The sequence below is a fragment of the Lichenostomus cassidix genome, chromosome 1, assembly GCF_008360975.1.
Source record: "Lichenostomus cassidix isolate B80296 chromosome 1, HeHo_3.0, whole genome shotgun sequence".
Classification (NCBI taxonomy): domain Eukaryota; kingdom Metazoa; phylum Chordata; class Aves; order Passeriformes; family Meliphagidae; genus Lichenostomus; species Lichenostomus cassidix.
In genome coordinates this window covers 98,249,168-98,263,171 of record NC_139479.1, presented here as the reverse complement: position 1 = coordinate 98,263,171, position 14,004 = coordinate 98,249,168, and the positions used below count along the sequence as shown (strand labels likewise).

Sequence of the window (14,004 nt, the reverse complement as noted above, 5' to 3'; positions counted from 1 at the left end):
CGGTGGGTGCGCGGTGGGTGTGCGGTGGGAGCGCGGTGGGAGCGCGGTGGGTGTGCGGTGGGTGTGCGGTGGGTGTGCGGTGGGTGTGCGGTGGGTGTGCGGTGGGTGTGCGGTGGGTGCGCGGTGGGTGCGCCGGGAGCGCGGTGGGTGCGCGGTGGGAGCGCGGTGGGAGCGCGGTGGGAGCGCGGTGGGTGTGCGGTGGGAGCGCGGTGGGTGTGCGGTGGGAGCGCGGTGGGTGTGCGGTGGGAGCGCGGTGGGTGTGCGGTGGGTGCGCGGTGGGTGTGCGGTGGGTGCGCGGTGGGTGTGCGGTGGGTGTGCGGTGGGTGTGCGGTGGGTGTGCGGTGGGTGTGCGGTGGGTGCGCCGGGAGCGCGGTGGGTGTGCTGGAATTGCGGCGGGATGGGGCGGCACGGGCACGGCGGGGCTCGGCGCCCACCCGCCTGCTCCGGCAGGGTCAGCCCCGGGCACATGGCACAGGGCTGCGTCCGGACAGGTCTGGTGTATCCCTGGTGAGGGAGACTTCACACCCTCTCTGGGCAACCTGCTCCAGCGCTCCAGAACTGCGCAGGAAAGTTCTTCCTCATGTTCAAGTGGAACTTCCTGGGAATCTCTTTCTGCCCGTTGCCTCTTGTCTTGTTGCTTGGCACCACCGAGCAGAGCCTGGCCCCATCCTATTGACACCCTCCCTGCAGATGCTGATAGCTGAGGTTCCCCCCCACGCTTCTCCGGACCAAACAGGTCCAGCTCCCTCAGACTTTCCCCATAAGAGATACACCAGTCCCCTGAAGTTCCTTCGTTCCCTCTACCGTAGCACCAAAGAAGCTACCCCTGACATGGGGGCCAGCACCTTGGTTTTAGGGTGCTGCCTGGCGAGTTAAGTGTATTATCTGGAGAGATTTGTGCACGGCGCCTGGCAAGAGCCAGCCCGGCAGCAGAGGATTTAAGGAACGAGATAGGGCAGCCTCAATCCGCCACCCCACCGCCTCTGCCACAATTCCCGTTCCCACACAGTCTCACACTCGACCTTTCATTGCATTTGGCTGTGAGGGAAAGATTTTTCTCCAAAATAATTTCTGGATTTGCTGTGACACACAAAATTGAGCTTCTAAGATACATTTTTCCTCCCTTGCACTATGATGTTTCTTTGAAGGATAATGCTTTGTAAGCAAGTTCTCTTAACTGCTCCGTATGAATATGTACAAATGTATTATTTCCATACCCTCCTACAGAACACAGAGGTGACCAGGTATACTAAACTGAGACCTACTCCATCATATGTCAGTGAAAAAAACCCAACCCCGCAAATATAATTCTGAAAGATAATTTTTCACTGTTGAATTACTAAGGGCTGAATATGAGATGCCAAATATACATATTTCAGGATTCCTCTGTTTCATCTGAATGGCAGTATTTTTTTATTAAGCAGGTATTTTTTCATTTTGTGTATTACAGTTTGTACATTATTCACAGAATGCTTTAATTGATGTACAGTAAAACTGCTGACTGAACTATATTTTTAAGTATACATGAACGTAAGGTATCTGTAAATACACATTAACTATGTATTTTCACCTAATATGACCAGAATCCATCTTCTTCCATGTGTCAGCGTTTCCCTTCTCAAAGAAGTGAACAAAGACATTTTGCTTTTAGAACTTTGATATTGAAGATTGTTAAACCCAGTGTAATTTGTCTTCTAAATTTTCCCAAGGCACTCCTGGCCCTCACACTCAGGGAAGAAAATGGAGGTTAAGTTTGGCACTCATTCTGTTGTTCTGCAGCCCTGCTCCCCCTTCCCTTTAAGACTGTCTGGTACACTTGCCCCGATGTAGGTGACAGCTGGGTACAATCTTCAAGGCCATGTGTATGAGATCATAAACATCTTGTCTTGTAAATTTATTTGTATCTTCAACTAACAGAGTGGTTGTTGTGTGGGAGCCAAACAGTCCATACCCCTGCAAGTTTATCTCCTTTCAATGCCTGCTCTACTGTACGTTACTTCACTCTCTCCTGCTCCCACCTTTGCAGCTTGTGGCTGGCCAGGAAAAGAGCACTTGTGAACACCTTGAATACAATTGGCAACCATGGCTGTGTCAAGTGTAGCCTTCCAGGATGAGAAAGCCTTGCAGTGCACTTCACAGAGGTTGGTATGTTCCCAGGGACAGCTTTGTGCCTTTTGGCAGGGAAACTGCAAAAAACGAAGTCTAGAACCAAAACTATTAAGGCTGACTACTGACACAGTACTGTTGTGTTCTTGCCAGGTCCCATCCTGCATTTCCTGTCTTTTAAAGGACATAAAGATGGAATGTGCATGACAGGCAACAGAGTCTGAAGAGGAGCAGTAAGGTGTGCTGTGATATGGGAGAAGGAATCTAATAATGTACACCATGAGAGCAGGTTTGAGCAGTCCTCTGCCATCAGATCAGCTAGAAAAGGGGGTCTACAGCTAAAGTAGGAAGTGTCTCAAACCCTCTCCCTTCACAGCCTCCCAAAAACCTCTGACCATTTGCCATCGCTGTTTAATAGTACTGGAGAATGTGACAGCATTGGAGTACTTCTATGCTACCACAGCTCAGCGACTTTCTCCCTTGTTCAGAGGTACTTTCAGCACCCCCAGGCTACGATGTGCAGGGTGACCACACCCTAGCTCTTGTGGTTAGGAAGGTGTCTAGATCTCCAGCCTGCAAAGGACTGTGTGGGACACAATTCAGATTGTGTGGGACACCACCAGCTCGCAGCCAGTATGATGAGAGGAGGACATTTGGCATGATGAGAGGAGGACATTTGGCACTGTGGGGTGAGACTTCAGCTGTGAGCATCAGATGTGATGCACAGACACTTGCCAGCAGTAACCCCTAGAAAAAATTCTTAAGGTCCAAGAAAATCCTTTGTGTGCTTTTCTAAGAAAAAAGTGCATCAAATTACCTCCACCAAAGCCTCAACTTCTTTCAGTTTCCACAAAACTCTGTAATTTTCTTCTGTAATCAGTACCGACCCTGCAAGATGATCATAAATTGTGATCACCAGAGGGAACAAATGGCATTAATAATACAATTTGATTGTCTATGGACTAAACCCACAAATTATGTGGGGTCTTGTCTCTTGAGACCATTCAAATGCTCCACTTCAAGAAAGTGGTTAAGTGGCTGCAAAAATGAATGCCCAAGCAGGCAGGGAAATACATAATGTTATTGACATTTTTAAATTCTGTATCAAGGTCAGTAGGTCATTGTATTTTTCCATGTTGCTGGAGCATTCACAAATGAATCACATTCAGCAGTGATTAGGATAGCAGTGAAGATAGCCTGACTAAAACTTTAGTATCAATTTCCCCCCACAGATTATATAGCCGTATTTATGCCTTATGTGGATTTACTGAGAGCTCAGCTATTCCCTTTTGCCTGGGCGCAGAGCACAAGCCAATGTCACAGGCAGCCCAGACAATCTAGCAGCTCAAATCCCATTCTCACCCTCCTAACCCTCCTCGTTCAAATGCATAGTAAAAAGATTAGCTGTGCAGATCAGGCTGATGCTATTTAAACACCAAGAGGCATATGTTTTTCTCTGTTAGACAATACCAAACACACAAATGTGGTTTATTTCAATTTTAACACGTGGACTGCCATACAGAAAATAAATCCAGAACAATCAACTTTTAAAAGAGCTTTAAAGCAACTGAAAAGAAGCTGATAATATCAGGTGCTACAGGGAGCTTAGCCTCTTTTTCCTTAGCACATGGAATACCCTGATTACATGTCCCATTCTTAAACAGGGTACATTGCCACTGTCAGAAACCTTTCTGTTAATGTTTTCAAAATCTTCCTTTTCAGCCTAAAGTGACTGTGCCATGTAAATTCCAAATCCTTACATGCAATTTATCAGCAGGCAATAGATCAAATAAGTTATTGGAACAGCTTCTGTGTCTTCCATGTATTTTAAAGGTCACTTTGCTACTGATGAGAAGAAAACTGCAGGATTCACTCTCACAGAGAGAAGCTAATTGCTCAGCATTTCATGTAAGTATACTCAGACTCTTCCAAGCTGTTCATTACCATTTTTACCCTGACTGCAATGGAATTATTTAACATTTCAAACCATCAGACACACTCAATCACAAAGCTCTGCAGAAATCACTGCATTTAAAACACCACTTCTTTCAAGTGCACCACAAGTAGTGATGTTCATTTTCCACTTTACATCAAGTCAGAAAACCACCATTACTATCACAGCACTTTTTGCACTTCCTCAGCCCATTGCAAATACTTATATTTCTATAGTATAATAAATACACCCTTTGCAATACTGACTTCCCCTCCTTTTTCTGCCCACCCATCATAGCCCCAGTGTCAGTTCTATCAGTATATTACCTGCTTCTCGCTCTCCCTTTGCTTGTTTCTGTAAGCCAAGCCCTGTCATCTGCAAGCCGTATGTTTGCCAATAGTGAGCTATCCAATTCTTCGTTTACACCACATGAGGGTGTTTCAGGCTGTGTAGGATGCCAGAGTCGATCTGGAAGTCATCCCGTTTGGAAACGAACCAAGGGGCAAACAGATACATTATTTTCCCACTGATTAAAAGTCTTATCAGGGCAACCTGGTACAGGAGACTTTGAAAGGAAAGAGATGGCTAGAAAACAGATGGAAGGGGAATTTTAAAAACATGATTGGATGTTCCCTGAGATCAAATATCCTTACTGTGGAATTCCCTGAGCTTTGTCTTGTCCTTGAGGAATATGATTTCATATTATTTCCTTTAAAATCTCCTTAGACAGGGTTAAGCAATCATTATCCCCCTGCAGAGCTTTTTAGGAGCTTTCCATTGGTTTATTGCTCAAAAATTAATTGCAGAGTCAGGAAGAATTGCTTACCAACATATACAATAAACAAAACAAATTTCTCCTTTGTAATTTCTCCTGCTTCTTCTGGAGTCAAAGTGTACACAGATCTTTCTGATGTTTGCCACTTCTAATATGTGATGGCTTTAAATCCAGCAAAGACCATGCAAAGTAACTAATACCCCGTGCTGGTTAACAGGTATAATTTCTGTGCACAGCTTTGTAAAGCAAACATAGACACTGAAATGAAGCTGGAGCACTCTCAAGGCTTTCAACACAGCTGCAATGAGGAAAACATTCCTGAAAAGAGCAAACTCCACAGGTCTGTATTGATGGGTGAACCAGCCCATCCCATCCCATCCCAGGAAATCCCAGGTGGCAAAGCCTATTATCAGCAACTGTTGCCTAATGAGTCTGGCACTGGAATGGCCAGGCAGCCTGGGCTCTCTCACAGCCTGCTCCCAGGCACTGCCACACCTCTGCCTGCATTCCAATGACTGGAGCACACCTTGGAGACTATGGGGTGCTTCTTAAATAAACAAGCCAAGCTTAATTAATTTACAGAACCAAAAAAAAAAAAAAAAGGTGCCTTGTAAGAGAAGCCGCTGCAATACTGTTTAAAAAGGATGTGTGATTCAGAGTGAGGCAAAAGGTAATTCAGGAGGATTAAGGCTTGGTGGGATGGCTGTCAGGTGTGCCAGGTGCAGGACATCCTCTAAGTTCAGAGCTGTCCTCTCTGTTGTCAGAGAGGTGGAAACCTGGCTGAGGACACCTGTCTGCTCCCTACACCCTAGTGGCTTGGGGCTGGCAGCCTTTCCTGGCCTTCCCTCAGCAGGGCCCAGCACCACCTGGATTAAAAAGGCATGAATACAAACCATAGAGTGCTGGGAAAAGTCACGCACTCCACTGAAGTCCCCAGAGCTTGCCACTGACTTCACAAGGCACTTCAGTAACTGCAAACAAATACTGAGAACAAATTCTTTGCTTTTGTCATTTTCTTTTTTCTTCACCCTGCAGCATTCACCATCTCCTCAGGAGCAGATGAAAACCACTTGTGCATAAAACCACCTTGCTGCTTGGCTTTCCAGTGTGCTACTTTTACAGCTGTATAATGCATGTATTAAAGACCATATACAGACCCAGATAATTTCACAGTATGACATTACATGTTGTTACATGACCTCAGATTCTACTTGTGTCTGCTTTACAGGTTTCATTGTGTCACAGATTTGCATTTAACAATCTGGTTTTGGCTGGGGCAGAGTTCATTCTTTTCATAGTATCTAGTATGAGGATTTATGAGATGGTGTTGTGGATTTATGATGGATACAGTGTTGGTAATGCAGGGACGTTTTCATTACTGCTGAGCAGTGCTTACACAATGTCAAAGCCTCTTCTGCCTTTTCTGCCTCTCACCCCACCACTGGGTGGGCTGGGGGTGCACAAGGAGTTGTGAGGGGACACAGCTGGGACAGCTGGCCCGAAGTGACCACAGTGATGTCCCACGCCATATGGCATCATGTTCAGCATATAAAGCTGGGGAGGAAGAAGGAAGAGGGGAACATTCAGAGTGATGGTGTTTTGCCTTCCCAATTCACCATTACACATGATGGAGCCTGGCTTTCCTTGAGTTGACTGAACCCCTGCCTGCCCATAGGATGTAGTGAATAAATTCCTTGTTTCTCTTTGATGGTGTGTAGCTTTTGCTTTCCCTGTTAAACTCTCTTTATCTCAGCCCACAAGTTTTCTCACTCTTACTCTTCCGGCTCTCTCTCCATCCTACTGGTAGAAGTGAGCTGCAAACTGGGGTTAAACCACAACAAACATTCAAGACTCTCTTAAGAAATCTTTACTACACCCTCACAGCAAGTTTTGAACATTTTAACACTCCCATAGCCACCTTCAAGAATCTGGGCCAAATTATTCCAGAGCTGACAGAACCCAAGTCCAAGCCAAATGATTCCAGCTTACATACCGGGGCAGCAGTTGCCAAAAAAAAAAAAAAAAAAATCACCGAATCATAGAACGCTCTGGATTTGAAGAAATCCCTAAGTTGTCATCTAGTTCCAACGCCTTTGCCATGGGTAGGTGGGTGGGGACACCTTCCACTAGGTGAGGTTGCTCAAAGCCCCATCCAGCCTGGCCTTGACAACTTTCAGGGATGGGGCAGCTGAAGTTACTGCAGTTGAGTGTTTTTTGTTTTTGTTTTTCTCTTTAAAGAAGGGGTCAATTTTGAACTGAATGACAATTCTTGAGTAAACGGTGTGTTCCATTCTTATCGTGGTGAGGAGCAGATAGAGTCAAACAGCAATGTTAACCAACCTACATCCAATTTACCTGCAGAAAACCAGAAAGATGGGGCTGGCACGGGGGTATTTCCTCTCCCATGTCCCACTCTGATGGCTGCCCTGGAGACGGCAGGGAAGGGAAGGGCAGGCACCCTCCTTGTGTCCTCCGCCCCGGGAAGGCAAGGACACTGCCGCACTCCCGCGCTGCTTCCGACGGGACGGACGGGAAGGGACGGGACAGGGTAGGACGGGACAGGGCAGTACAGGACAGGGCAGGGCAGGACAGGACAGGACAGGACAGGACAGGACAGGACAGGACAGGACAGGACGGGGCAGGGCAGGACAGGACAGGACAGGACAGGACAGGACAGGACAGGACGGGGCAGGGCAGGACAGGACAGGACGGACGGGACAGGACGGGACAGGACGGGGCAGGGCAGGACAGGACAGGACGGACGGGACAGGACGGGACAGGACAGGGCAGGACAGGACAGGACAGGACAGGACAGGACGGGGCAGGGCAGCACGGGACGGGACGGGACGGGACGGGACGGGACGGGACGGGACAGGACAGGACAGGACAGGGCAGGGCAGGGCAGGACAAGACGGGACAGGACGGACGGGACAGGGACGGGACGGGACGGGACGGGGCAGGGCAGGGCAGGGCAGGGCAGGACAGAACGGGACAGGACGGACGGGGCAGGGCAGGACAGGACGGGACGGGACGGGACGGGACGGGACGGGACAGGAGGAACAAGAGACACGGGACAGGACCGAACGCTCGCCGCCGGCGCGGTGCTGCGGCGCCACCTGCTGGTGAGTGGCGGCACCGCGGCTGCCGCGCCCTCCCGTGTCCCGGCGCGCACGGAGCGCTGAGGAGAACCTCGGGAGAGGCTGGCAGCGCCCCGAGCCCGGCGGGATCTCCCGGGCATCGCTACCCTGCCTAGCACCGCCTAGAGGCAGCAGCAGCAGCCTTCGGGGATGGGTGACACCCCCGAGCACTGCTCACGGTCAGAGGGAACATCGCCGGCCAGAGGCAGCCGTGGGGATCAGAATACACGACTTAATAAAATAACCCCCCTTCGACATGTATGCTACAGACAGTCATCCTCGTCTAATGGCAGGAGAACCAGGAAAAAAGTCCTGGCTCGCTACATCTCTTAGAATATTGTTATCCATCTCTCTCTCTCTCTCTTTTTTTTTTTGGTGGGTTTTTACCCATTTTTTTGAATGGCAAAAATCTTCCCTCTTTTGCAGTGAAGGACAGTATGACAAAAGTTAAACTACTTCGCTTCTGTGACCCCACACAGACAAAAATAGCTCAAATTAACATTGACCCGTCTATGCATGGAAGGTTGGCAGAGTTTTGTAGGAAACAAAGTGTTTTCTGTTCAGCACAGATGATGGATTAAGAACTGCTTGTACTATAAAGTAAATAATACAACAAAATACTCTAAAAAGGTCTGTTAGATCATTCTTTCCAGTAAGTCGTTCATTTAATCTAAAGTCCTGGGAAATACAGTGCTCTGAACCCTGACACTCATCGACCAGTGTTTAGCAGTAAATAAAGCAAATCCCATTCCTAAATCAGAATATCAATTTTAAGCCTGACGTGATTGAATTTTAGCTCATTTGCATTAATTACAGAAATACCATTGTGGTAACAATACACTTCCAAACAGGCTTGGAGGGACGGTTTCTTGGCTGCCTGCAGATACTGTAATTGCTGCCAAAAGCAGAGCTCCTCCTGCAGCTCTGGTGCTTGGCACTGGTGATCACACAGCTGGTGACCTGGCTGAGAACTGTGCAGAGGGCCAAGCCCACCCTCTGCACCATCATTTATTCATTATTGTCAGTACAAGGAAATCTGTAGCTTGGGCAGGACAGGGGGAGCACTGAATCATCTCTTTCACACACTTGAGCCACCTGGGAACTACCCCTGAGGTCTTGGAAAATGTGAAGATAGCAAATGACAGCAGTTCATTAAGACCAAAGAAAAGTAAAATTATGACATTCCTTTTTTTTTCTTCATGTATACTCTAAATATAATTCCTGAAAAGTAGATTCAAGGGTAAGTTTCAAAGGTATAGCACTTCCAAAAGAACTAGAATTTTTCATTATGTTTAGGCTCACATCAGTCCTTAAGTCTCTGGCCCACAGGTGTCCTCTACATGAGCCCAAAATTGACTTTCTTGTGACTTCACCAATGACAACTGAGACTTCTCTGTGTCCACTTGCACCAGGCCTGCATCACGATTTTTCATCTCACCGACCCTCTCTGCAATCCAGTGCTGCAATCCCTTGCCAAGAGATGCAGACTATTTTCTTTCTGTGTATGGTGCTGATTCTTTTTTGTTTGGTTTCAAAGTGATAGAAAATTATACGTTGGGTTATGTTAGTCCACAGTGCAACAAAATAATTGCAAGAACAGCTCGTGTAGGTGTCAAAATCTCGTGTTCAGCCAGTGTTTCCTGTGTAACCGTGGTGTCCATATGGCAGAGCTGTTATCTGTATACATTTAATAGATGGAGAAGCTTCATCACTCTTCAGTCAGGCTGGCAGAGTGATCTGTTAATCTGCTCCCATCGACAAGACAGCAAATTCCCAGTTGATCACCCAATTGAGATCAAGCACATGCAATCTCACAGTGACTCTCACAATGGCATTAAGCAAGGCATACATAGAGATACACAGGATGAAAGGAGTGTCCTAGAGAGTGCTCAGCTTCCAAAATTAACACCATGTAGGAGCTCTGAATTTTAATATGGGTCATTAACACCAAGCTCCTGTAATCACTGTTCTAAAGGCAGAGCCTTTTGACTGTGTGAGTCTTCTGTGCGCTGCACAGAGTGTAGGTGATGTTAGAGGTTTTCCAGTTCGTGGCAGGATGGGGGAGTCCCATCAGACTCCACCATGGAGGTGTACTTTATTGGAGGTGGTGGTGGCTTGAAAGATGGAGGTCTGTTCATGCTGAAATAGAAGAGAAAAAATGCACCATCACACAATGGCAACATAAAAGCCTGTTGTAAAATGTTCACAGGGGGAGGTGGACTGGCACTAAGTCATTATAAGAGCACCTGACATTAGTTCTTACATACTGTGACTTCCCTGAGTCTGTTTTATAACCCCAGCACACCTCCTGGTATTCATTTAGCTTTCTCAGCTCCCACCTCACAATTTTACTTTATTCATGTTTAAAAGAACAGAACACGGTCCTGAGGAACCATTTAAAACCCTTGCATGGACCTTTTGCCCACACTGCTCTCTGAAGGTATATTTAAAGACTTGTAACTTTTTTTTGGTCAACTTATAAATAAAAGTCCCATCCCAAACCAGTATAAAAAATCAGTCCTGTTTTTACCTTTGATATACAGGATCTGCAGTTGTATTTTAAGTGGGTTTTCTAGAATCATGACTGATTAATTTTAACTATGACTTTTTGAGAATTTTAGTAATGTGAGTAAGATTAAAAGTAATTGTCTCTTAGATTTTGCTTTCACCAGAAGATCTCAGAGTGCTTTAGTAGGGAATCAAACTTTGGTAATAATTACAAACTCAATGCTTCTTTGACTGGGATTGAGTTTCAGGTAGCCTACTTTCACATATATTATTCAAAACTCAAATAGAGCTGCCCTAGAAGTACAATTTCATTAAAACATGTCCTCAAGTAACTATAGAAAATGAGAGAGCAAAAGGAGCTGGGAGGGAGGCTAATAGAAATGGGGGGCTCTGGGGACAAAAATTGGCTGTTATTCTTCCCATACACCCTGAAGCTGTGCTGCAGCTCTTTTCTTAAAGTTTATTTTAAAGATAACCCACAGAACAGATGAAAGGACTGAGAACACTCCACTTTCCATACTGCTGTATGAAAAAAATGGCATTAGTGATCCATGTACTTAAAGGCCTTGAATGCTATGTGTCATCTCAAATGAAAAGGTGTAAATCCAAACAGCTGAGCTGGAGTTGTGCTGCCCTCTGTGCCACCCCTCCCACCCCTGTGGCTCCATTCACTTGTACTTACATCTCTTTTTGGTACTGACACCATTTCCTGATGCCTAAAGCTACTAGAGAGCTGCAGAAGAGGAGCAGGACAGCTACCACTGTTGGCCAGGGGAAGCGACTGACTGTGGTGTTCCTCCCGTCACCTGTAAGGGATATGCCAGTCAGAACTCATCTGAATGTCCTCAGAGAGGAGGGAAATCAGGCTTGTTGCCCATGGCTCGCTGTCTCCCACCCCTCACTGATGTCAGCTGATGATCCTCATCACCAGGCTGAGGATCCCAAGCTCCAAGCACTGCAGCTCTGATTTATGGACTTAGCCCAGATTTATTCTCACTCTCACTCTCACTGGGTGTGTGAGTTGGTTCAGCCACCCACTGGTTGACTTCCTGAGATTATTTAGGCACAGCCCAGAGAGCATTTCATCCTAAAATCCACGGGCTTTCTCTGTTTGCCTGTGAGCTGCTCTGTGAGAAGCTACGAGTAACAGTGCAGACAGGCATATCTGCCCACCACAGCCCTCCTTCCCAATGGTTTATTTTTCACACCACTGGCACCAAACCCTGCCAAAGCGTCTGGCCAAGGGTTCATCTGCCTTTTGAGGTGAGCTCTTGTTGGCAGCACAGCATCCCTGTCCCATTCCAGCTGCTGCACTGGGATTCCCCTCCCCTTCCCCTTTCTGCACAGCTGCCCTTGGGGATGCTGACAGATGTCCCCTCCAGTCCTGGGTATGGAGAAGAAGGAGAGAAGGAGCACAGTCCTCCTCCAGCTGCCAGAGGGTGCAGCAGTGGCCTGGATGCCAGAGAAGTCCATAGGTGACACACCTCAGTGTCACCTCCCATTGGGCCGGCATCACCACCCTGTGTCAGGCTGGCCATACCGGTGTGTCACCCAGCCTGGGTCTTACCCACCATGGCAACCAGCGCTTTGGTCAGTCCACCACACTGCATGAGCCATGAGATTTCCCTGGGGTGCAAGAGTGTGACTGGCCAAGTTTTGCTGCTGGAAGAAAACATGCACTGGAGCTTTGCTTGCAGATGGAAGGAGAAGGCTGGATTGCCAAAAGTCTGCGACAACCTGCGGTATGAGGACACAGCAGCTGTGACTCCTCTTTTCATCTCTTTTCCCTTATTTAAAACCCCCTGGTCAAATGGACATGATGCTCCAGGTTTTGTGCTTCTGCAGCGGCATGCTGAAAGAAGAGGATTTGTAGGATAATGTCTCACCAGTACTGTTCAGCAGGCTGCTGGTAGTAAAGAAATCTTTCCCTCTGGTAACTGAAATTGTCTGGTCTGTGATGCTGTAGGACAGGTTACCTAAAAAGATATGGGCACAGAACATGTTCAGTAACTTTTAAAATGAAACTTATATTTTGAACCCACTGTTATCCACTTTGCTGAAAATGGGAAATCCAATTCCAGGATCAGGATGTCAAAATTCACTTGGCAAGATGCCTACATTTTTGGCCTACAACCTGGTGTTAAATAAAAAAATGTGCTTTTATCAAACTAGAGACTATTAGAGGAAGGGAGGAAGGGAGGAAGGGAGGAAGGGAGGGAGGGAGGGAGGAAGGAAGGAAGGAAGGAGGGAAGGAAGGAAGGAGGGAAGGAAGGAAGGAGGGAAGGAAGGAAGGAAGGAAGGAAGGAAGGAAGGAAGGAAGGAAGGAAGGAAGGAAGGAAGGAAGGAAGGAAGGAAGGAAGGAAGGAAGGAAGGAAGGAAGGAAGGAAGGACACGTTAAGATGTTTCAGCAAGCCAGCATTGAGATGCACAGCTGTCTGGGAGAATGATAATCTTTCTACCTCTTTGATGGTTAATGAGAAACCTAAAGATATTAAGTGGCTTAGCAGCAACACAAAGAGTCTGCCTTTGCCATGACTGAGCAAAACCTCAGTCTCCTCTGTCAAGTACTGTGTCTGAACCACAAAAATAATCTATCATCTGTTTGTAGACAGTTTTCCCTCCTAATACATTTAAGCTACTGATGTTTAAGGTCAGTGCTCCATAGCAATACATTTCTGGCTTTTTCTAGCCATCTCCACATCTACAGCTTCTGAAATAATAGCTAAAATAGTCAACTAGACGATGGCACAGCATTTCCAGAGCTGCCATGGTACTTCTGGTACAGGGATTCAGTGGTGGAATCATTCAAATTTGTACAAAAAGAAATAATGTCCAATTATCTTACAAGCCTGTACATGACTACTTCATTAGGCTCTACTATGGCTATTTTGTACTCTTTGACTTCCTCTGATGCAAACAACAAATGAAATAATAGAGGAACCTGAAAATTTCTGGGATAACTGCTGATTTATAAATCCAAGACAAAAAACCCACTTTAAATGATGTAAATGACTAAACAGACTAAACAGACAGAACCAAGCAAATGTATTTCTTGTGATATCTATCTATCATCTATCTATCTATCATCTATCTATCTATCTATCTATCTATCTATCTATCTATCTATCTATCTATCATCTATCTATCTAATCTATCTACATTAAAAAGCCCTAAGAAAATCAGTCCAATTTTAGGGCACTCTAAAAATTTGCTGAGATTTTTGGATATTAATTCAATCCTTTCCTTCTTGCTTATTAGGTGTTTGATTTTGTGTGAATAAGCATGACAGATCTCACATTTGTAAAATGTGTGGCATTTTACAAAGTTATATACAGAAAAATCAAAGGATATACGCTTAGTGATCCTGTAGCACTGTGCTCTGTACAGAACACTGATGAGCACTACTTGTTTACATAATGGCTTGTGTTAGAGCATCCCAGGACCAAAATGATAATGGTAATCGCTGTTGTAAGAGCCCAGTGGCCCTGGGAGGGCACAGGGACATGTGTATGCCACAGCAGGCTCACTGGTTCCTGTGTGCTCTG

At 46.4% G+C, this 14,004-nt stretch overlaps 1 protein-coding gene and 1 long non-coding RNA gene across 3 annotated transcripts in view; one reads left to right on the top strand and one right to left on the bottom strand.

The window, feature by feature from the left end:
- Positions 1-716: 716 nt before the first annotated feature.
- Positions 717-4,725, top strand: LOC146445388 (uncharacterized). Its single transcript, XR_014854809.1, has 3 exons — positions 717-2,141; positions 2,260-2,395; positions 3,940-4,725. It is a non-coding gene; the product is annotated as an uncharacterized LOC146445388 (long non-coding RNA).
- A 3,856-nt stretch (positions 4,726-8,581) lies between these two features.
- CD96 (CD96 molecule) overlaps positions 8,582-14,004 on the bottom strand; it is a 30,739-nt gene continuing 25,316 nt past the window's right edge. For both annotated transcript variants that reach the window (XM_085073133.1, XM_085073143.1), the window contains exons 13-15: positions 12,346-12,435; positions 11,142-11,265; positions 8,582-10,090 (exon numbers count right to left, since the gene is read on the bottom strand). In XM_085073133.1, the coding sequence (XP_084929259.1) occupies positions 9,982-10,090; positions 11,142-11,265; positions 12,346-12,435 (323 nt within the window). In that variant the 3' untranslated portion in view covers positions 8,582-9,981. The remainder of the gene's footprint in view (positions 10,091-11,141; positions 11,266-12,345; positions 12,436-14,004) is intronic.